The sequence below is a fragment of the Halichoerus grypus genome, chromosome 8 (assembly GCF_964656455.1).
Source record: "Halichoerus grypus chromosome 8, mHalGry1.hap1.1, whole genome shotgun sequence".
NCBI classification, from domain to species: domain Eukaryota; kingdom Metazoa; phylum Chordata; class Mammalia; order Carnivora; family Phocidae; genus Halichoerus; species Halichoerus grypus.
Window position 1 is genome coordinate 116,078,574 of NC_135719.1, and position 23,972 is coordinate 116,102,545.

Consider the following 23,972-nt stretch of genomic DNA (forward strand, 5'->3'; position numbering starts at 1 on the left):
AGAACTAGGGAGGAGTGTGTATCGATTACGTTTGCCACCGCACGAGGAGTTAACTTTCATGCAGTCCTGCCAAAATGCTGATGGATGGTTAACCGTCTGCGGGAACCTGTATAAAATCACCTTCAGCCCAGTTCCTGTGTCATTTCAAACAATGCTCATATGTTTGATTTAGTGTTATCGTCCAGATGATATATTTTAAAAGATTAAAAAACCCTCTATGCCTTCTGGATAGACATTACTTGGTAGGGCTTGATAGTGAAACACGGGTCCCTGTGGTTAGGTTATTACTCCATTGAAATTTATTCATTATTTACCGAGTATCCATCTAAAGGAGGCTTTCAATTTATGTGATATTTTTAGACATTATTCATGTTCAGTGGGCTAGATAATAAACATAATAATGTGATGTAATGTTTAATTTTATTCAGTTGCTCAGTAAACACTGAGCGCCGACCATGTGTGGTAGGCTTGTTGTTAAGGGGACAAAAATGTGAATAGATTGAGCACCTTCAAGAAGCGTGCGGTGCAGCTGGGCTTCCGCTTGTTGATATCATGTGAAAGTAGGAAAATGAGCTGGGATGCAAATTTAATCATTCTTTTTAAAAAATTTTTTTAAAGATTTTATTTGTTTATTTGACAGAGACAGTGAGAGAGGGAACACAAGCAGGGGGAGTGGGAGAGGGAAAAGCAGGCTCTCCATTGAGCAAGGAGCCCGATGCGGGGCTTGATCCCAGGACCCCGGGATCATGACCTGAGCCAAAGGCAGACGCTTACCTACTGAGCTACCCAGGCGCCCCAGATTTAATCATTCTTATGTAACAAGGTCCTTCTTGCTCCTAATTTTGGATCCAACATAAAATTTAACCAAAATATGACTGAATATGCTGTCTGGAGTATCTTTTCACATTTCAGGTGTAGGGAGGTGAAGAATGAATGTGTTTTCTATATAATATCATCTGCAAGGTGAGTTATCTATCCCTCTCACTGTAAAAATCAAACATTTTCTTAAGAACTTCCCTGGAGTTAGTTGTCTTCTTGCTGAACTTCTTATGATTGTTTTTTTATCCTAGAGTTTCTGCTCATCCTTGGACATCGCTTGCTTTGATAAGCCCTCTGAGTTCCTCCAAGTGTGTATGAGTGCCCTGCGTAGGATACTCCTGCATCTTTATTGCCAGTGACATTTCTGACATATTTTAGGCTTTTGGTAAACAACTGTGTAATGAATAAATGAGTGGTCATTTCCAATATAAAAAAAATATGAAACACCCTGAATTAGAAGAAGGGTTCAGTGTTCAGGAAAACCAGTGAGAGAGGATGGAAACATGGATCTCTTTAGACATGAGGCAGTGAGGTGTATTTATGGTGTTTGCAGGCTCAGTGGTGGTTAACTATTGTGTTTCTGAAATTCTGTTTACTTTATGGCGGTGAGTGAATGAAACCATGTAAAATCTGAGAAAGAGGAATGGGATTAATAAAAGGCTTCTGGGTAGAATTTCTACCCTTTTACAGCCAGATCCCCAATGTGGAATTTTGATGGAAATGATGAATGAAGAGTAAGGTAAGGACATGTACTATCAGGCAGTATTTCTGCTTCCCTAATCAGTTCATACTGCTTAGTTATTAGGAATGAAAGCAAATCATCTCTGGGGTCTTTTTTAGGGATTAGGTGATTGTTATACCCAGAGAAAATAATCAAATCTTGGTTCTTCCCCGACTATCAGTGCTGTACTGTCCCAACACAAAAGCTTCCAGAAAGTTCCTGATATCATAGTAGCTGATGATGTCCTTTGCTGTGTTTTCTTGGAAGATTACTTGTCTTGATATTGTAAAGCTTTATAATCTTAAAATGTTCCAATTAGGCGAAGAATAAAATAGCTCTGCAAGCAGTAGTATTTGCACTGTATAGTCTCTTTAAGAGAGAAAATAAATTTTTTTTCTTAGGTTGTATATATACAGTTTTGGCTTCTGGGAACTTTGGTTTTGTTTTTGCCAAGAGTGTGGGGATAAGCTTACTTTATTCTGGGTCAGTTACATTTTGAAAACTAGGGCAAGATAAATCCAGGGTCATTTAGAGTCCTGTTAAAGTAGGTTAACAAAGATCTCATTCATTCCTTATAGAAATCAGAATCCTTTTTAATTAGCCCCATGGGAGATACAAGAGTTTTCTAAGCTTTTGTGTATGTGTGTGTTTCAGGAGGGAGTAGAATTATTCAGAGCTTGAAGTAGTATATTAGGAAAAATAAAACTCGAAATAATTTCTCCTTGAAAATGGGAAAGTAAGAAGTCAATATAAGATATTAATTTGTAACCATTTGATGGGGTTAGTGCGTGATTTTACACTCTAAAAATTAGAGGTTATTCTAAATGTGCATCTTCAAGAGATTACCTCCCCCATCTGATTTCAGCGTTGATGATTACAATTTCTCTGATGGCTGTGTTTTTCTAAAACATTCAGGGGAATTTTGATAAAAGGTAACTGCATTTGTTGTTCTCAATATATGTATGAGAACTGAAGGTTACTACCACCAGGTATTTTTAGAATCATTTAAAAATAGTACATAAAAGGATAGGAATGATTTATCAGAGAAATGAAATGTTCGAAGTTCTAAATGTGTGTTTTTTTGGAGGAGAGACGTGAGATTCTGGGTCAATGATCTCTCCTAGTCATTGACAGTCTGTGCGGTGATGCATGTTGAATGAGCATAGAGAGAAAATGGCGGAAGAATGGCCGCGCACGCTTGCTCTCTGCCCCCAGGCTGGAGCAGCACTCACTGGTCATGCCTTGGTCTTTTCCGTCTTTGTTGCTCAGGATCTACCAATTGCATCAGCAGCTAAATGTTTTAAGATGAAAGGCACCTAGCTCAAATCAGAACACAAACAGCCTTTATCAAATTTGAATAACATTTAAGATCTTTCCAAAACATAGTCATTGTTGGCCCTGTCTTCAGTTAAGCAGGATTATTAATAGTGAGGACTGGTTCTGCTGTGTGTCTCTGTCTGCCTCAGTCTGAATGTGTACATGGAGAACTTCTAGCATGGTTTGATGTCTTCAAAACAGAATGTTTCAACAGTATACGTGGATCCACACTTAGCAGTTCGTCACACAGTTACGGTTTTTCTGAGCACAGGTGGACCTGTTCATTGACACTTGCGTGCAGCGTGTGTTTCCTGAGACCCTACACTGTATCAGGCACTATTTGGATTAAGAGAATACTGAGGTGAACAACTCCAACAAGCTTCATATGCCCACGGTGCTTGTATTTCAGTTATTAGAGAGACAAAGAATAGGGCGCCTGGGTGGCTCAGTTGGTTGGGCAACTGCCTTCGGCTCAGGTCATGATCCTGGAGTCCCGGGATCGAGTCCCGCATGGGGCTCCCTGCTCGGCAGGGAGTCTGCTTCTCCCTCTGACCCTCCTCCCTCTCATGCTCTCTGTCTCTCATTCTCTCTCTCTCAAATAAATAGGTAAAATCTTTAAAAAAAAAAAAAATAGAGAGACAAAGAATAAATAATGAAGAAAAATATCAGCCCATGAAAAGTGCTATGGAGAGGATTAAAAATGGGTTTATGTGATGATTTCCTGCTTTCTTTAGATCAGGTGGTCAGTGAAGGTCTCTGAGGAGGAGACATTTAAGGAATGATTATAACACAAAGGAGCTGCCAAGCAAAGAACAAGGGAAGAGCATTTCAGGCTGAGGCAGTACTAAAGGAAAAGCCCAAAGATAGAAACAAGCTTGGTGAATTCAGGGAGCCTGGTGTGGCTGGAATGTGGTGGGCATGAGATGGTACTGGACAGCAAGGCAAGGCAGAGCTGGATCAGGCAGGGGTTCATCAGCTCTAAGGGAAGGTGCGTGAGGACGGTTTTAGTTAGGGGAGTAACATGATCTGATTTACATTTTCCAAAATATCACTCTGGCTGCTGGGTGGAGAGGGGATTATCTGAGAGGTGGGAGGGGAAGCAGCAAAGCCCTTTGGGATGCTTTTGTTGTCCAGGTGAACTATCAGAGTAGGTTGGATAGTAGTAGGGTGATAGGAATGGGATAAAGAATCACAGTTTTTTTTTTTTTTTAAGGATACTTGTGAATGTTGGGATGTATGGAGTGAGTAGTAAGAGAGATCAAGGATAACTTCTAAATTTTGCTTTGAGCAATTGAGTAGTTGGTTGTGTAATTTATTGCAATGAGGAAGACTGATCGACAAGTTTTGGGGAGATCAAGAGTTTATTTTTGCCATGATAGATATGAGATGCTCATTTGATACCCAAATGTACATGTCAAGTAGACAGTTAGATGTGAGGATCCAGAGTTCTAGGGAGGGGTATAGATTTGGGAGCCATCAGTATGTGGCTGGTATATTTGCAATTAAAACCATGGCCTGGAAGAGATCACCCATGGAGTGTGTAGCTAGAGCAGACCTTTTGGATCTTTCAGTGTTTATTTTTTTTTTTTTAAGATTTTATTTATGTATTTGCCAGAGAGAGAGCACAAGCAGGGGAGGAGCAGGTAGAGGGAGAAACAGGCTTCCCGCTGAGCAAGGAGCCCGATGTGGGACTCGATCCCAGGACTCTGGGATCATGATCTCAGCCGAAGGCAGATGTTTAACCAACTAAGCCACCCAGGCATCCCGGATCTTTCAGTGTTTAGAGGTAAAGTGGAAGAGGAAGAAAAGCAAGGGACACTGAGAAGGAGTAGCTAAGGCCAAAGAAGGCAAACTAGGTCAGTGTAATGGCATGGAAACTTCTAGATGAAGATATTTCCAGAAGGGGGGAGGGGTGCCTGGTGGCTCAGTAGGTTAAGTGTCTGCCTTTGGCTGAGGTCATGATCTCAGGGTCCTGGGATCGAGCCCTGTGTCAGGCTCCTTTCTCATTGGGGAGTCTGCTTGTCCCTCTCCCTCTGCCCCTCCCCCCGCTCTTGCTCTCTCACTCTCTCTCAAATAAATAAATAAAATCTTAAAAAAAAAAAAGAGAAGGGCGTAATGTCAACTGTATTGAAGAGAAATGGCCAGTGGATTGGACTCATAGAGTTAGTTGGTGGCTTTAACAGGGTTAGCCACGACTCAGGTGGTGGAGACAGAGCCTGATTGGAGTGGGTGGAGGAGAGACTAGAGGTGAGGAAGTAGAAACAATGACTTAATCAACACTTTGAAGAAATTTTGCTGCGAAGGGTAGCGGAGATAGCGTCCTTGTTGAAGCAAAACGTAGGAATTTTTTAAGGTAAGAGATACTACTCCATTATTTGTTTTTCTAAGTATAGGTTAATTTATCCTTAGATCCCAATTCATTTATTTGTTCTTTCATTATTTGACAAGTGCTATTGAATGCCTATGGTGTACAAGACACTGTACTGAATACATGGGATGACACATAGAATGTGCTGTCCTACAATGTACCTTCTGAGTACAGGGAGACAGCAAGTGCATAGACTAATACAGGATGATACGGGTATGCTGCGGGAGAGAGAAGACATGGTACTCTGGGAGTACAGAGCAGGGGCACCCACCAGTCTTGGGGGTCAGGGAAGGCTTCCCATAAGGAAGTGATTTCTAAGTTTAGACCTAAAGTATGTTAGCACATGAACAGGGTAGAGATGAGGAGAGCACTCCAGGCAGTGGTAGCCCCGTATTAAAGGCAGAAGGTGGGGCTGAACATGGCACATTCAAGGAAATGGATGCTCAGTGAGACCGAGGATTACAGTTTGAAGGAAAATGTAAGAGATGAGGCTGTAAAAGGTCATGGGAATATATGGGGGTTTGAGTTGTTTCCGAAGACCAAGGAGAAGTGATAGAAGGGTTGTGAGTGGAGACATATTGAGAACTGGTTTTAGAAATCACCAGGCTGCAGTGTGGGGTGTGGTCTTATGGGAGTGAATGTGGAGACAGAATGACCTGTTGAAGTCTGTTATGGCGGTTCAGCTGAGAGATAATGGTGTCCTGATATAGGAGGAGCCTGTGAGGATGGAGAGAGATAGGTATCGGAGATATCTAATCGGTACAATTTTCAGGGTTTTAAATTCTTAAATTTTATTTTATTTTTAGTTTTATTGAAGTAATCATTAGGCCTTTTTGATTGGGTATGGGAGAGGGAGGTGAGGGAAATATTAAAGATGATTCATGTTTATTCTTGGGCGGAAGAGTGGATGATGGAACCATTCACTGAAAAAAAAAAATGCAGGAGAACACCATTAGTGGGCGAGGGAGTTGGTTAGAGATGACGAACTCCCTTCTGGCAATGTTGAGTTTGAAGTGTCTATGGAATAACTAAGTGGGGATACCCACGAAGCTCAAGAGAAGCAGATACCTGGGCTGATGAGAAAGATTTGGAAGTCATTAGTATATAAATAGTAATTTGTTCCTATGGAGTAGATGAAATTATCTAGAAAAAGAACATTACAGAGATAGAAAAGGAAAACAAGCTTATAACAGAGTCTGGGAAGGGGCGTCACTAGAAGTAGGAAGAAACCCAGGTGAGTGTGATATCATGGAAACCAAAGAAGGAGAATGTTTCAAGAAGGAGAGAGTAGTAAACAGCATCAGAAGTTTCAAGAGATCCAGTATGTTCTGAGAAGTACCCACAGGGTTAAGTAATGGTAGCCTTGCTGAGAATTAGATGGAGTGGTTGGGATCAAAGCTAGTTTTCTTTTAATGAGTTTAGAAGTGAGTGGTAGGTAAGGATGTGAAGACAGCCAGTGTAGACAATACTTTCAAGAAATTTGGGTTTAATGTAGGGGAGAGAGGGTGGTAAGCTGGAGGGGCCATGGATCCAGTATTTCAGCTGAGTTTTAATTATGACGAAAAGAACGTGGATTTTGGTATCAGACACATCTGGATTTGAATCTCCTCTACTGGATGTGAGATCTAGAGCATAGTATATAGGACACAGGGCACTTTCAATAAGTGTTTATTGAATGAGTGATTAAAAATCCTTCATCTTCTGGGAGCTACAGTTTTCTCATTCGCAAAATGCCTACCCGACCTCTTCATTGGATGGCTTTAATGAAATGATGTCATTATTCCTTACCCTGAATTCCTACTTACTCCTAGACACAAGTTGGTTCAGCAAGCCTTCTGAGCCCCTTTAAGTGTGTCTTAGGATACCCATATATTATCATAGATTTATATTGTTACATTATATTAATATCTCAGAGTTTATGATTTCCTCACTATTTTTGCTAAGCCTTTCCTGTTCCCTTGTGTTGTCTCAAGAATAAGTCACACATGTAAATCAGTCCAGTTACAGAGATGTTTCTCAAAGTGAGCTGTGTGATTCCCTTGAATCAGAGACTCTGGGAGTTGGGACCTAGAACTCTGAACTCAAACAATGACCCTGAGTAGTTTGCTGGCATTCAAAAGTGTAAGAATCCTAGATCTGTTATCACAGCACAGATCACTTCAGCGTGGTCTGGTTCTTTTGTGCTCAGAAGTCAGGGCTCAGGCTCACACATGATTTTCAAAAAAAAAGCACTCAGTTTTATATAGTAGATGAAAGGTAGTAAGGAGTAAGAAATATGTGTTGAAAGAAATGGAGTCATTTCTTTGATTTATTCATTCCACAAATATTTATCTAGCAACTCAGATGAGTCAGAAGAGGGTGAGAAAGAGGAGAGCAAATAGCACCCCAAATTCTAGGCATTTTATCTGTATTGTGGGCTCATTTGCATGTGCTAGAAATACAAGGTGTACTTACGTAGAGAGCCAGGAGCTATGTTCCAGGGAGGCTGGAAACAAAAGCTTCAGTGTGAGAATCTCAGGTGTTGCACAGGGTGTGGTTCGCTCGTGTGGCAACACGAAAAGGCTGGATTCTGCATGCTAAGGCCCAGAGTAGAAATCATTTGTTGTATGTCACATATTTCCCCAATAAATTCAGTATTTAAATCTCTACATTGGGCGGGGCGCCTGGGTGGTTCAGTCAGTTAAGCGGCTGCCTTTGGCTCAGGTCATGATCCCAGGGTCCTGGGATCGAGCCCCGCGTCCGGCTCCCTGCTCAGCCGGGAGCCTTCTTCTCCCTCTCCCTCTGCCTGCCACTCTGTCTACTTGTGCTTTCTCTCTATCTCTCTGTCAAATAAATAAATAAAATCTTAAAAAAAAAAATCTTTAAATCTCTACATTGGGGAAATATAGCCACGAAACCCCACTCCCTTCTCCCGCAGCCATTTAACTATTCATTCAACAAACATTTTCTGAATTCCTACCACATGTGGTAGATGCTGCAGGCAAAATGAGGAGCAAAATCAGACCCAGGCTCTCATGGAGCCAGTAGGCTAATGAGAAGGCACATGTTAATCAAATAATCTCACAGATATTCTCTCATATTTTTTGGGAACAGCTTTATTGAGATAAACCATCCAAGTGGAAAGGGGAAGAAGGTTAGATCTACTGGCTGAAGCGGGGAATGGATTGAAGGGAGCAGAGCAGACCTGGCTGGCCACGGGAGGAACAGGCCGTGGCTGATGGCAGATGGGGCAGGAGAGCAAGGGGAGCCTAGTGGTATAGGAAGAAGAGGATACCAGAGCTACCCGGGAGCAAATTTGGCCTGATTTGTGGTAGGCTGTACTTGGGGATGATGAAGGATGGTGGTGTTAAATCTCTGAGGTGGAAACTCTGGTGAGGACAGGTGAGGGGAGAGGGAGGGAAGGAGGGTGTGATTTTAGTCCTGGAATGCTGAGTCTGATGGGGGAGTGCTGTTTTTTCTGTAGTGCCAGCACAGATTCTCCAGGGGAGAATATTGACATAAAAGAGTGTTGAGGGGGCACCTGGGTGGCTCAGTGGGTTAAGCGTCTGACTCCTGTTTTCAGCTCAGGTCATAATCTCATGGGTGGAGGGATTGGAGCCCTGTGTTGGGCTCCGCGCTCAGTGGGGAGTCTGCCTGACATTCTGCCCCTCCCTCCATTCTCTCTCTCTCTCTCAAATAAATAAATCTTTAAAAAAAAAGTGTTCAGATTGAGATATGGTTGCATGCTGTGCTTATGAGTTTTGTTAGTCAGGAGTTACCTTCTAAACTCAGCTCTTCTCATTCAATAAGCGAGATCTCAGTCTTGGTACTATTTATTTTTCGTTCTTGCTGGCTTGTTTGTTTGCTTATGGTTGGCTGCAAGGAAATGTGTAGTAAATTGTCTCCCTGCTTTTCTGTTAGTTAATAGTTTTCCCTTTGTAGTTCAGTGACACACCTTTTCCTGTTTATCTTCAAATATTTTAGGCTTTTCTTATTTTGATTGTGCATGCCTGTGTGCTTTTATTCCCTTACTTTGTTTCTTCATTTATTTCTGTTTATTATCATCTCCATGAGAAACAATAAAAGAGGTGGCCTTATTATTTTTAGTTCCCTTTCTATTCGATAACAGCTTGATTAAGATTCTTTGAGACAGCTGTTGGGACACATGGCTAAAACATGTTGCATTATTTTTCGAATTTAGTTATCCTTACCATTTCTTTTTTTTTTTTTTTTTAAGAATTTATTTATTTATTTGACAGAGAGAGACACAGCGAGAGAGGGAACACAAGCAGGGGGAGTGGGAGAGGGAGAAGCAGGCTTCCCGCTGAGCAGGGAGCTCGAGGCGGGACTTGATCCCAGGACCCTGGGATCATGACCTGAGCCGAAGGCAGACGCTTAACGACTGAGCCACCCAGGCGCCCTATCCTTACCATTTCTGTCCCAGCGGACAGTGAGTTGGCAGTGTTGTTTTAAGGAATGGCAACAAGGTCTCACTATAGTACCTGCCCTTTTGTTCAAGGCAGTTTATTCACCAAAGAAAGAAATCGTCCAGGGTTAGGATAAGACATAGGCCTAGTAAGTGTTACCAGTAAATTCTTCTTCTCCATACAGTAAGACAGTTTGATCCTCCATACTCTTAATACTAAGTCTTTCAATCAGCAAATATTTATTGAGTACTTCTTATCTACAGGGTACTGTGCTAAGGGGAAGCAAAACCACAAAAGCATAAATGTTTAAGGTTCATACATTGAGTAGGAGAGAAACCACACGCCCTTACGTGACTATAGTATATGAGCAGCAAATCGTAATTATCATAAGATAGAAGTAGGCTGTTGGGCCATACATACAGCTATCCTTTAATAAAAATACAAATAGAGGGGCGCCTGGCTGTCTCAGTCGGTAGAGCATGTGACTCTTTATCTCAGGGTTGTAAGTTCGAGCCCCACGTTGGGTGTAGAAATTACTTAAAAATAAAATCTTTAAAAAAAAAATACAGATAAAATAGGAGTCAACATACTATTTTACAACTTCCTTTTTTTCAATTAAGAATATATCCATATCAGCACATATGTATCTATTTTGTTCTTTTTATTGGCCAGATATTTTCTTCTTACTTTCTGGTAATTTGGAAGGGTTATGATTTCCTTTTAAAATATTTCTTATAGCTTAGCAGATGCTTTTTAACTTTAAGTAGTATAACTAAATCTTGAATTATCAACTTAAAAAATGAAGCTATCATGTATATTCATTTAATTTACATATGCATACATTCATTCCACAAATATTGGCTGAGTGCCTCCTACTTGTGAGATAGTATTCTAAAAGCTAGTGACCCAGTGACCAACCCAAACAAATCCTTGCCCTTTTAGAATTTATGTTCTTTATATTTAATCTGTCTAGAAGGATGCACAGGAAACTGTTAATTAATGTTGTCTCTAGGAAAGGAAAATGGGAGGTTTGAGGGAAGTGAGGTTAACTTTTAATTTTGAGTACTGCTTGGAAAAATGTTTTATGAGTATTGTATATCACTTTCTAATAACAATAAGAAAAAAAATCCAATAAAGTATTGTGGGAGACTAGAACCAGAAGAGATTATATCTATTTCTCTTTAGGAAGGGGGCATTTGAATGGAGTATGTCTTATTTTAACAGGTGTCTATTGAATGCCCACCATGTACATTGTGCTGGATGCTGGAGGGAGATGTGGAGGATTGGCCATTCCAGAGGATACATAGCATGGCAATGCAGAAAAAAGTGAAAACTTTTTTTTGAGTGAAACTTAACTGGGGAACTGTAGATTTCCAGTTTGCTAGAAAAGTAGGATATGAGTAGGGAAGTCATGGGAGATGAGTCAGGGAAATTAGATTGGAGCCAAACTATGAATGACCTAGAATGTTAGGCTAAGAATTTAGAATTTATTCGCTAAGGAATTAAGGAATGATCAAAAGATTTTAATGAGCAGAGTGACAGATCAAAAGAATGAATCTGGAGCCAAGTGCAGTAAAATTGTTAACAATAACCCAGTAATAGAAAGAGAAGGAGAAATTCCTGGATAGAAGGAGATTGCAAAGCTTCCTCAGTGAACTCAGGCAGGAGAGGACATTCTTGGATAGGCCACATTGTAATAACGCATTGCTCTGTGTTTGAGTGAAAACGTAAACTAGGGATTCTCATGTCTGAGGTAACCGCTTTTGAACTCCTACTATGGGGGAGGACTACTGGAGTCAAAATTTTAATTAATTAATTAATTAATTTTGGGGGAGTCAACATTTTAGATGAACTCTTGTGTGGCTGGGTCTTGCTGCTCCCTAGTAGTAGCCACAGTAGTTTTCCTGGGAACCTTATAATGAATTTAAAATCCATACTTCTTAACTGAGCTTAACTCAATTTGTTTTCATTTAAAGGTGCCTTCCAGCTAAGGGTATGTGATGCCAGCTCACAAAAGGCAGATTGAATAAGAACAAACTCGGGGATTAAATGTATTTTTATGGTAATGACATCTAGAGAAAACCTTTGCCTACTCTGTCTTGCTTCTCAAATTCGTCAGATATTTTCCAAGAATGATAGTCACGGATATCTACATGGGCCTGAATAAAATTCACTGGCTACATTTTTCTACATTATCCATATTTCTTATTTGCCTTAAAAATCAGGATAGAGACTTTCTCATTCTCCATTCCTTGGCGTTTTACAGAGAAATCCATCATTAGAATAGATTTTATTATTCTTTTTAATTCTTTTGCTTTTTTTATCCCTAACAGGTGCTGATTCTATTCTCTCTATGTGCCATTTTGAGAAGTGTTTTATTATTTTACTAGAAACTTACCCCAGAAATTACAAAATAAAATCTGGCAGTTTAAAAAAAAAAAATCTCACCCACTCAAATTAAGTTGCTTTAAAGCAGTTGGTTCTCAATTATTTTTTTCCCAATGGGTCAGCCTTTGAAAAGAACAAATGGTTACTTATCCTGCCATAGGGTGAGCTATTTGGCTCTGGTTCCTGTTGAATTAATACCGCTTTTCAGGGATAAGACAGTATGAAAATGTGAGAAAAGTGTGTCAAGGGATAAATAAAATGGCACATACTAAACCATTTAATTCAGCTGTTGCAAAGGTGTTTAATTGTACTTGGGACATCTTTGTTTGCCGTTCAGCAAAGGGTCCTTGTTGCATTTGAAGGGTTCTGATTTCCAGGATGACGAGTTGTTCTCTAAATGCGGACAATGAGTTCGTTAAAAGCCATGAAGTTTCTTTTCTAATTCCTTTTCTGAAGATTTCATTTGGGCTTTGTTTCCTTTGCTAAACTGGAGAGCACCGGTGGGGATTTGTTCTGGCTGCTTCTCTTTTTGTTTTCCCCCTGGTTTCTATTAGATTTTATCAAATTAGGACAAGAATAACTTAGGGTTTTCGTTGGAAAAGTTTTGATCCTTTTCAGTTTAAGTTTATGTCCATGTCGGGATATATGTCAGTCCAACCTCGGATTAGATTAGGTGCACCCAGTTTGAACAATCCAGTTAGAGTCCTGGTTTCCCTGCCAGGCTGTTTTCTCAGCCTAGGAAAGTTCATTCCTGTTTGCTCAATACCAAGACCCTTTTTGTCTAACATCGCACGAAAATGAAATGATCCCTCATATTACCTGGAAATAGTTTGGAATGACTGGGGTTTCCAGGTGGATGCGGAATACTGAAACTCCTCTGGGGCACACAAAGCTCTTTCTGTACTCAGTTTACCCCTTCCAAGATGATTTTACCCACCTTCCACAGATGTCCGTCCCCCTTCCTTCTCCCGCCACGTTAACTCTCCTAAAGTAAGGGCAGACTCTTCTCTCCTGGACCTAGCAGTATTCCTGATTGGTTTCTTTTTCACACTTTATCACCTAGAAAGAAAAATGTCTCTTGGTCCCTTAAGGATAGGAAGAGTCATCTTTGTTTTGTTTGTTTGTTTGTTTTGGATTTCTGCTTTATTGTTATAATAATGGATAGGTCCCTCCCCACTTTTATCCATGGCCTTGATTAATGTACATTGTGTGCTGGTAACTTGATCCTGGGATCATAAAACTGTTCTCTAGTTTTTTTTCTATTGAGGAGCAAAATTAACCTTCAGTACAATTTTTGTTTAAATGTTTAAATACATGTTTAAAAATATTGTTGAAACATCTACTGATACTAGGAGAAAAAGCAATGAAAACGTATCTCAAAGATTCTAGAAGATGTCGTAACATTTTGAACTATAGGACAGAATTGTGGTTCTTTGTAATTCTTTTGTTTATATAAAACAAATAACTTTCAAAAGCCTACAGTATCTGGTTGGCTTGCCAGAACTCAATTCAGTTCAGCTAACAATTATTGAGGACCCTGTACTGTGTAAATCACTGGGCTATAACTAATTTAAGCTGGTAATACAGGAAAATGAAGTGGATTTAAAAAGATAAGAAAAAAATCCAATGAGGCTAAGTGCATCTTTAATCTCTAATCAGCCAGGATTGTAAACACCCAAAAATACATTTACTCAGATTCTCTTCAGTTCCTCAACCTGAACTCCCATCAGATTAAAAATTTTTTAAGAACTCCAATTAGATCTCATGCCAACAATCCCAGTCTATTATAACTGTGGTAGCTAGAGATTAATAAAGGAGAGTGGAAGGGGTCAAAGAAAATGTATTAGAAGATAGATCAGACAATTAAAAAAAAAAGAATATAAACACATAAAGGTAGATTTGGCCATCTTGGTATAGTAAATAAAACATCACTAATAATCAGTGAAATTATCACTTATGAATTTTAATTATAATTTAGTTTTATTAATTTCAGTCAATTTAATATTATTAATTTATTATTATTATTATTATTATTATTATTATTATTCTGGCAAATGTTTCTTTAGAGTCTATTCTGGGCCAGGTTCTTCTAGGCACTTGGAATAGATCACAGACAAAACAGCTTTGTCTGTGTGGGGCTTATATTCTGCTGGGAGAAGAGCAAGACATTAAATAATAAACATACAACATATATAACTTACGTAGGATGTTAGAAGGTGGTAAGTGCTGTAGGAAAAAATAAGAGCAAACAAAGGGAAGCAGGAGTGGAGGTGTTACAGCTTTAAATAGGATGGGAATTAGGCTTGTGGGGATATCTGTAACAAGAGCATTCCTGGGAGAAAGGACAGTTAGGGCAAAGCCCTAAAGTGGGACTGTTTCTAGGGAGTTTGGGAAAAGCAGGGAGGCCAGAGTGGCAGGAGTGGAATGAGCCAGGGGGATGAGCAAAGGGCGTGGGTGTCAGCCTTGCAGCCATCTTAAGGAGTGAGGTGAGGAGCCCTTGAAGGATTGTGAGCAAAGGAGTGTCCTGGCCTGAGGTAACATTTGAGCGACATCACTCTGGCTGTTGCTTGAGAAGAGTATTTTGAGGGCAAGACTGGAAGGAGGGAGACCTGTTAGGGATCTAGGGCAGTAATCCAGGTGAGGGGTGGTGAGAAGTGGTCATATCCTGAATATATTCTGAAGGGGGACTGAAGAGTATTTCCCAAGGCATTGGATATGATGTGTAGGGGAAAGAGAGAAGCCAGCTTATGAGGTAGGAGAAAAACCAAGAGTGTACGGTCCAGAAAGGTGACGGCTGAGAATCAACCATTGGTTCTAGTCGAAGGGGGCGGGGGTCATTGATGACCTGGATTCAGGGTGACTTCAATGAGGGAGCAGCTGGAAAAGGATGGGAGGAGGAAGGATATCAGTGAGGGCGAAGGACAGCACAAAGCTGGCAGAATCAATGGCTGGAGTTGCCAATGGACGCCAAGGATTGTTGGAGTGGGGGCGCTCGAGGGAAGGAACTGAACAGCCAGGGGTTGTCGTTCAGAGATGCACAAAATCGAGACTGTGAGAAGCTGCAGTTATCAGTAATGATAAGATGTGGGGTATGACCATGACAGTCAGTGATTGAAGCAGAGCAGAAGACAAGTTTATTGGAGAAGAAGAATAAAACGGAGGGACCAGGAGCTTGGGCGCTTCATCAGTATGTATGTTGAAATTGCCAAGAATTAGGAGTTGTGTTGGAGAGAGGACAGTGGGGAAGGAACTAAATCTTTGAGAAATGATGAGGAATGGACAGAAGCCTGTAGATGACTCTTAACAGTGGGCACGGTCTGATGACATGAGAGTCAAAGCTGGAGCGCTTTGGGGACAAAGAGAGTGGAGAATGATCTGGAAGTAGCAGCGAGGAGCAAGGCCCCCATGGTCCAAGGGGCTTACGTAAGAGAACGCAGAGCCAGCACTCGAGCGGGCCAGTTTTCAGTAAGAGCAGAGAGGCGACCCTGCCAGAGAGGGTTTGGATACGGGATTTTGCGGATGGTGTACTACGGGTTCATCATCCGTGGAAAGGTTTTAAGGAGAGGTGGGAGATGAGAAAAACAGAGGCATGTGCAGAATCTTACTCAAATCAGAGCGAGAGAACGGAGGGGAACCCGAGAGCCCGGGGCGTGTGTGCGCATGTGCGCGTGTATGCTTGGGTGAGACCTGGTGACCTTGAGGTAGATGGTGGTGACAAGACTGTGAGCGTTGGGCCCAGGGAGGGGTGGGGTGTCTGTCCTTACCTGGGGGGCCAGCCAGGTGAGGACATCCGGGGAAATGGAAACTCAGTCGCGGTGTGCAGAGTTGACATGGCTGCTGAAGCCGATGGGGTCGAAGGCCAGTGGGGAGCGTGGTGTTGCTGTAGGGCCTGCTCCCGCGCTCCGAGGAAGGGAAGACGTACCTAGAGTGTTCAGATCTTCCCCTTGTCTCCTGTCCTGTTAGCAAGAGTAAAAGTGGGCACTTCTCAAGTGAATCATTTCCAGTCTCTGGAGGCCAGGGCTTACTACCTTATTCCGTGAGGAGATGCTGTTACACCGCCACTTGGTAACAGAGGCAGGATTCGAGCCCAGGATCAGACCTCCGACTCTGATTGCAGCTCGCTTACCGTGAGCTCAGTGGCCGCATAGCCTCCAGGGTAAATACTGTGTCAAGACTGAACTGCCCACAATTTTGTGAGCCTTTTTAAATGTCTTCAGCTGTTCTGGGGTTTGTCTTTAAATCCGTATGGCTTTCGCTTGGACTGAGAGCGTTGTGGGTGGGGAGGTCTTCTCTCTCCTCACAGTTCCTCAGGCTGCACAGTCAAGGTCACGTGGGGACTTTTCGTGCTTTTTGTCAGTAAAACGCTATTAAAAATCATCGTCTCTTCTCAGCTAACCTGCAGCGATAAAAAATATCTCGTATCAACATGCTATTTCCAAAGCACTCCTTGAACAAACATCTGAAATCTAGACCAAGTCCTAGAAAGCTGGAAAAGTTGTGGAATACGCGCACATCCCCAGAGGTTTAGACCTTTGAAGCTTTGACATATTTAAAAGGTTTCTGAGGCTTCTCATTTTGTAACTGCTGTTGCCCTTTTTCAATAGCTCAACAGGAAGACACTCAGAAGAAAACCTTCACCTGCTGGATCAACTCACAGCTGGCAAAGGTGAGGAAAAAAAGAGCAGATAAAGCTACAAATATATTTAAGTTACTCCTCCTTCCATCGCTTTGGGTCCCCCAAATGGCAAGGTTGAAAGAATGTGCTGAAGTCACCTTGATCTTGTTTAGATGTGTTCGTTATTCTCTCCCAACACAAAAAAGAGACACTTTTGTTAAGGATATGGGAGACAGTGCTATAAAAATATTTAAAGCAACAACAGCTTTTTTTTTTAATCAAATATAATAATGATAATAAAAAATAATAATGATTCATATGTATGGAGTGTTATATGTTAAAAACACTGTCCTAAGCTCTTTTAAATGGCGTCAGTTTGCGTCACATTTACGAGACCTTACAACATCCCCATCAGATAGTGTTATTCCTTTTTAAAAAACAAGGAAACTAAGGTACAAAGAAGTTATGTGACTTGCCCAAGGTCACACTACTTGTAAGTGATAGTGCTGGGATACAAATCCAGGCAGTCTGGATCCAGAGGCCTTGATCTTAATCACTGTGCCATCCTGTCTCTCAGTGACGCCAAGTGCCTGGAATAACCCAGATACAAAACGAGTGAGCCTCTCCTCCCCGGTTACCCATCCCTGCCCAGTGCAATTCCAGGAAGGGTAAATTCATAAACAGATTACTCCAGAAATGTAATCTACTCCCCAGATAGGTCACCACTGGCTGATTTTGAATGCCCGTAGTGCCGCCTCCATGCACGGGTTTTCAGCTCTCCCTGAAAGCTATGGGAGTGTTGTGTTACTGGAAATTTGCCACGAGATAAATTAGGTTCACTACTTCTCTTATCATGCTTTGATATAGAATGTTTTGTGTTCTCTGTCATTCCGCTAACTAAAAAATCACTACCGAATTTTAGCTTTTGTGAAGCCACAAAGCCCATTTATGGGATTCTTAAATGTATTATGTTTTTGGACCAACGTTTGAATGAGTGTTTTTCTTGTGACCTTTTGAAGCACACTCCTCCCTCGGTTGTCTCAGACCTGTTTGCAGACATTAAAAAGGGGCATGTTCTCCTAGACCTGCTGGAGGTACTCTCAGGACAACAGTTGGTAAGCTTTTTAAATGACAGTAAAAAACCTTTTGTTGATTTACAAGTTTTTTTTTTTTTTTTACAAGGTTCTAAGTAATATATTTTGCTTGAATTTCGTAGCCTCGAGACAAAGGATCGAATACCTTCCAGTGTAGAATCAACATAGAGCATGCCCTGACGTTCCTAAAAAACCGATCAGTGAGTATGAATCTCATCTGAAGATTCACAGGAGAAATGAACGCTCTGAAATGTGTTCTCCTTTTAACCCGCATTTCTTCTTTTCCAGATCAAGCTAATAAATATTCATGTTACTGATATTATAGATGGAAACCCATCCATTATTCTTGGCCTAATTTGGACAATTATACTGCACTTTCATGTAAGTAGTCATCAATGATGTGGAAGTTATTTCTGTTCTGATCACTGCAGTATGAAATAAGTGTAACGCAATAAGATTCAGTCCTGAGTTTCTTCCAGAAACAGGACACTCTGGAAATCTCGACAGGTAGACCTTTGGCCATTTATGTTATTTTGCGGTTGAAAATCGAATGCTGAATTATAATATCTTAAATTATCCATGATATCAGCACCTGTCTGAATAGAACCTGCCATGATAAAATTTTGCTTATTGTTTACTTACTCTGGCAGAAGATAGTAGAAAGCTTCTGGAGTAAATTTTTGAAAACTAACCCACTAAACTTTGTAGAATCTCCCAGTTTTGAGGACCCTTGTTCAATCTAATAATCCCACAAAGTCCTGTCCCAAGAATGACGCATAGATTAATTTCATTCCACAAATATATTTGAACACCTACTATCGCTAGCTTTTATGCTAGGACACCAAGAAAACAGCAAAGACAGTTATAGCCCTGACTTCATGGTACTTGTGACTCATAAATATCTTCTTCCAGATTCTGAGTTAGTGCAGGTTTTCTGCAGCTACCTAAAAAGTTGCATGTTCTGTATTTCCATAATTACTTTGAAAATAATTTGAAAAATTATGTGGGAAACAAATGCTTATTTTATAAAAACTAGAAAATAACATAACTAATTTGTATAAAATTTAAAACATGTAAAATAAGACTATATATGATTTCTGGATAGCTACATTTGGAGTTATAGTAGAATAATAACACATGAGGATAATGAAAACCAAATTTTTTTTTTTAATTTTTATTTATTTGCGAGAGAGAGAGAGCATGAGCAGGGGAGAGGCAGAGGGAGAGAGAAAGGGAGAAACAGACTCTCTGCTGAGCAGGGAGCCCGATGTGGGGCTTGATCCCAGGACTCTGGGATCATGACCTGAGCTGAAGGCAGACGCATAATGGACTGAGCCACCCAGGCGCCCTGGAAACCAAATTTTTTTTGATGGCTAGTACTTTTTATGTCCTGTAAAGAAATCTTTCCCTTTGTCAACATCATGGAGATACTCTCTTACGCTATTTTCTTGAATAGTTCTGTCCAAAAGGACTTCCTGCAATGATGGAAATGTTCTGTAGCTGCACCGTTCAGGACATAGCCATTAGTCGCTTGTGACCATTGAACACTTGCAATGTGGCTAGTATGACCGAGGAACTAAATTTTAAATTTTATTTAATTAATTTAAATTAAATAGCCACATGTGGCTAGTGACTATTATACTGGACAGCACAATTCTAAAAACTTAATTTTTTCACATTTTACATTTAGATCTACAATCTTTTGAGAATGAATTTTTTTAAGTATGTTATGTTAAAGCAATCAAGATTGTTTTTTTCCATATGGCTACCCGGTTGACCCAATGCCACGTATTGAAAAGACCATCATTTTCCTAGTGTACTGTAGTGTCAGTAAATAAAAAAATCAAGTAACCATATATGTGTGGTTCCATCATCACATTGTCATTTGTGTTCCATTATTTATACTTGGAACCAGTACTATACTATATCAATTTCTATAGCTATATAGAAGTCTCCATATCTGATAGTGTCCAACTTGTTCTTTAGGATTATCTTGTTTATTCTTTGCTCTTTGCATTCTCATATAATTTTTTTAATTGAGATGTAATTGACATATACCATTGTGTAAGTTTAAGGTATACAACATGTTGATTTGATATTCATATAAATTTTATAGATAACTTGTTAATTTGCATGCACGCAATCTGTTGGAATTTTAACGAGGATTGCATTGAATGTATAATTTGGAAAAAGTTGACATCTTTAAAATATTGCATTGTTTAATCCATGAATACAATATTTTTGTTATTGCTCTGTTCAAAATATTTTATTTTCACTATGATTTCTTATTTGACCTCTGGGTTCTATAACATTCTATTGCTTAATACCCAGATATTTGGGCATTTTGTTATATCTTTGTTACTGATTTCTAGCTTGATTTGAGTGTGGTCAGAGAATATCATCTGAATGATTTTAGTTCTTCAAAATGCTGAAGCTTGCTTTATGACTCAGCATCGTCAATTTCAGTAACAATTTTATATGGATTTGAAAAGAATGTTGATTCTGCCATTTTAGGTACAATGGGGTATGCCAGTCAGATCAAGTTTGTTAATTGTGTTGGTCACATCTACTATTACTGGTTGTCTGGTAGATCTGTTAATTATTATGAAGTGTACTTTTCTCAGTAATACTTGCTACTGTGTTTGTAGATTGATCTTTTAAAATTTCCCATAGATATTATCTTACTGCCTTCCAGAAAGTCTGAACCAACTTGTGTGCTTACCGGCAAAATGTAAAAATCCACTTTGTCATACCCTTACTAGAGGATACCATCACTTGATGTTAACTTTAAAATTTTTTTGCCTGTGTTATAAATGAAGAAACTGTCCTCTTGCTGTATATGTTTAGCTTTCATAAATGACGAATGAGGTTATTTTCCACATACTTAATGGCAGTTTTTTTTTTTCTTTCTTAGGACTTAGCTCTCATGTATTTGACTATTTTTTCTGTATGTATATTTGTTTCTTAATGGTTTATAATCAAGGATGCATTTTAATTGACCCAGTCTCTTGGAAGATACTCTAGCCTAGGATCTCAAGTGAGTTCAATTCAATTTAGAGTGACAGGTGTTGAGTAGCTGCGAATTGCTCTGTAAGCACTTTACGGGGATTGAATAGACGCTTGCCCTCAAGGTGGAACACATTGCCTGAATTAGGGCAAGGAGTGATCCAAGTCCACTGAAAGAGAGCCTAAGTGTAGCCCGAATGACAAATGCTGTTATTCAAGGATTTGTCTAGTGCTTATTTCACTATGAGTAACCTTTCACTGTTATCGGATACTTTTTAGGTCTTGTTTTGGCTGAAGGTTTTGCCTCAATGTCGCTAACTTACGATTTGTATGTGTTGACTATGATTATGTCTTCCTTAGATTGAGGAGCTTGCCCGGTCTCTTTCTTGCAATTACAATCAGCCTTTCCTGGACAGTGTGAGTGTGGCAGACTCATCTCCTACCTCAAGTCCTCCAGCTAAGAAATGCTCCAGAGCCCAAGAAAGATGGCAGATGTCTGCAAAGAAGGCTCTTCTCTTGTGGGCTCAGGAGCAGTGTGCCCCGTAAGTCGTTTGCTATGACTACAGGGGGACACACAGGGCAGCCTGACCCACCAACACAGTGTTATTGACTCCAGGTCTGAAAATCAGGCTGACTGGGTGGAATACTCACCTGAACACTTTCGTCTCCCCAAAGGCAAATGCTCACCAACCTCCTTGGGTGGACTGTTACTGTGTAGAAATAGAGTAGTCTTTAAATATCCTTTTCTTTAGGCATAATTCCCCTATGCCTCTGGGAGGTGGATTTAAATCCCAAACATTTTACCACAGTAGGAACTCTTTAAAAGTCAGGACTACATCTTTATTGACCGTGTGTCCCCAGAACCTAGCCTAATGTGAGTTCATGGCAGATGCTCCATAAATGTGTATTGAATGAATGAATGAACAAATGAAGGAATAATAATCAACACACAAAATTATCTCTTGGAGCTGTATATGACTACATTAAAAGATCACAGTCCCCATTGTTTAGAAATCTGTAGCTCAATTAGGGAACAGAAGCCAGAAAAATAGGAGTTTTTTTAAAGAGTGGGGATGATGAAAGGAAGGTAGTGCTCAGAAATTCTGTTTTACAAGGAAAAGGGTTTTTTTATGCTCTAGGGAGGCATTTACTCTTTCATTTTACCCACGTGCTGGGATGGGATTCAGGAAAAATAAGGAGTTAGGATGCAGAAGAACTCACCACAAGATGAGCTGTGGAGTTCAAAAGGCATTCCTTGTCACATCATAGCATTGCCTAGATAGATAGAGGCATAAATATGTCGCTAAGACCTCTCAAATGGCGGGCTTCTGAGTCACTTCTTCCCAATGAGAGGCTAGGATGCTAATTTCTGCCTTTAGCCTTACCTTTCTTTAGTTATCATTCACCCTTTGCATTTTGCAAGGGACAAAAAAACATGCATATCTTATGAGGTTTTAGGTATATCAAATGAACTTTTTCTTGAATCTTAGAGAGACCATTTTACTTTCGTTTGCTAAATTTTTTAATCCAAAATACAGCATGCGTGAAAAGCATTATCATATCATATTCAGACTTGTTTCATTTATCCATAAATAAGTTTCAAACCATTTCAAAGTTCAAATATTTTAGCAGTTGATCTTTTCTCTGTGTCTTTCCTTGCTTTTCAACTGTGAGCTATGCTAAACTTACCAAGATGTAGTAAATCATTCTTAAGTAATTCATCAGGAGTTTATCCTCGTTTTGGCCATCATTGGTGGTATTATTAAGTAACTTTTATTTCCGTATTCTGTAATTCTCTGGAACTCAACTGAGTTCTAGACTATAGTAAGACCAAGTTGGAAGAAATATGTTGTATTTTCTTATTTTTGAAGGAGATGAATTGGGCCCCTGTTTGTAACTTCTAAATGAGCTTAGATCCTGCCGATCACTCTGGAGCCCTAACCTTACACCGTCTCTCACCCCTGGCAGCAGGTGCTTGTGGGATTGGTGTCCACTCCTCAGTGCAGAGCTGACCTTGCAGCCTGGTGCTTTACTGAGGGCAGAGCCTGCCGGTCCGCACTTGGCTCTTCTGATCCCCACTCTCCCCTGCCCTCGGCCCCAGCCCTCAGCCCTTTAGCTAGTTTTGCTTAATATCTAAACACACAAGCTGAAGCTGGAATCCTGGGTTTGAGTCCTGGCTCCCAGCACTTTCTAACTGGTGACTTCAGATACTTCATCTCTTTGTGTTTGAGCTCCCTCAGTCGTAAAAATGTGGACAATACTAACACTTCATAGGCTTATTATGTGTATTGTAAGAATTTTTTTTTTAAGATATTTAGAACACTTTCTAGACACAGTATGGACCTCGTATTTGTTAAACAAGACAAAATTCGCTGAATACTATCTAGTTTATCATAGTCATAGTTTAGGCATTTTTCCCCAAGGGATTCGGGAAAAGCCCATGTTGTCTGAAGCTGTTTCTCCAGAAGTTTTTATCATTTGATTCATACCTCAAATTAGTCCACTGAATTTCCTTGTGTTTTTTTATGAGATATTAAAGGACACTATAGTTGTTCTGGAATGTTTCCCACATTTTGTATGCATCTATACTCTTATAGTATAAGACACTGACTTGTCAAATACAGAGGAGTGATTGATGGAGTGGTTTGAAATATATATATTAAGCACCTTTATATGCCAGACACCGGTTGGGGATGAGTCTGCCGTGATAGACAAGAAAGACAAGGCCCTTGCTCTCCAGAGGCTTGTGCCCGTAGCAGATGGACCGATATGATAACTACAGTTGGCAATAAGGTCAGGAAGGACTTATGATGATTGAGAATGTCAAGGGTGGGAGGGTGGCCTTTATCTGAGGTGGTTGTGGAGTGCCTTTCTGAGGAGGAGCCCTTTGAGCTGAGGCCTGAAGGAGAAGGCTTCGGGTGTATGAAGATATAGGAGAAAGAGCATCCACAAAGAAGGATTACAAAGAGCATCCTCTTCTTGAGGAAGAGGAAGGAAGCCAGGGTTGCAGCAAGATCGTAAGAGGGGAGATGCACGAGTGGGAGCGGTAAGCAGGGGCCAGATCATGCTAGGCCTTGAGTGAGGAATGTTATTCTGACAAGCTATGACAGGGGTGGGGTTTTTTTTTCATAAGTTTTTTTATTGTAGTAAAAGATACATATCATAAAATGTACCATTTTAACCATTTTTAAGTGTATAGTTGGGTGGCATTAAGTATGTTGTTATGTAACTATCACCA

The 23,972-nt window shown here is 40.3% G+C and overlaps 1 protein-coding gene across 6 annotated transcripts in view; it reads left to right on the forward strand.

Moving 5' to 3' along the window:
* Positions 1-23,972, forward strand: part of SYNE2 (spectrin repeat containing nuclear envelope protein 2) — a 315,251-nt gene that overhangs the window by 59,601 nt on the left and 231,678 nt on the right. For all 6 annotated transcript variants that reach the window (XM_078053796.1, XM_078053797.1, XM_078053799.1 and 3 more), the window contains exons 3-7: positions 16,624-16,685; positions 17,654-17,749; positions 17,851-17,928; positions 18,017-18,109; positions 21,095-21,276. In XM_078053796.1, the coding sequence (XP_077909922.1) occupies positions 16,624-16,685; positions 17,654-17,749; positions 17,851-17,928; positions 18,017-18,109; positions 21,095-21,276 (511 nt within the window). The remainder of the gene's footprint in view (positions 1-16,623; positions 16,686-17,653; positions 17,750-17,850; positions 17,929-18,016; positions 18,110-21,094; positions 21,277-23,972) is intronic.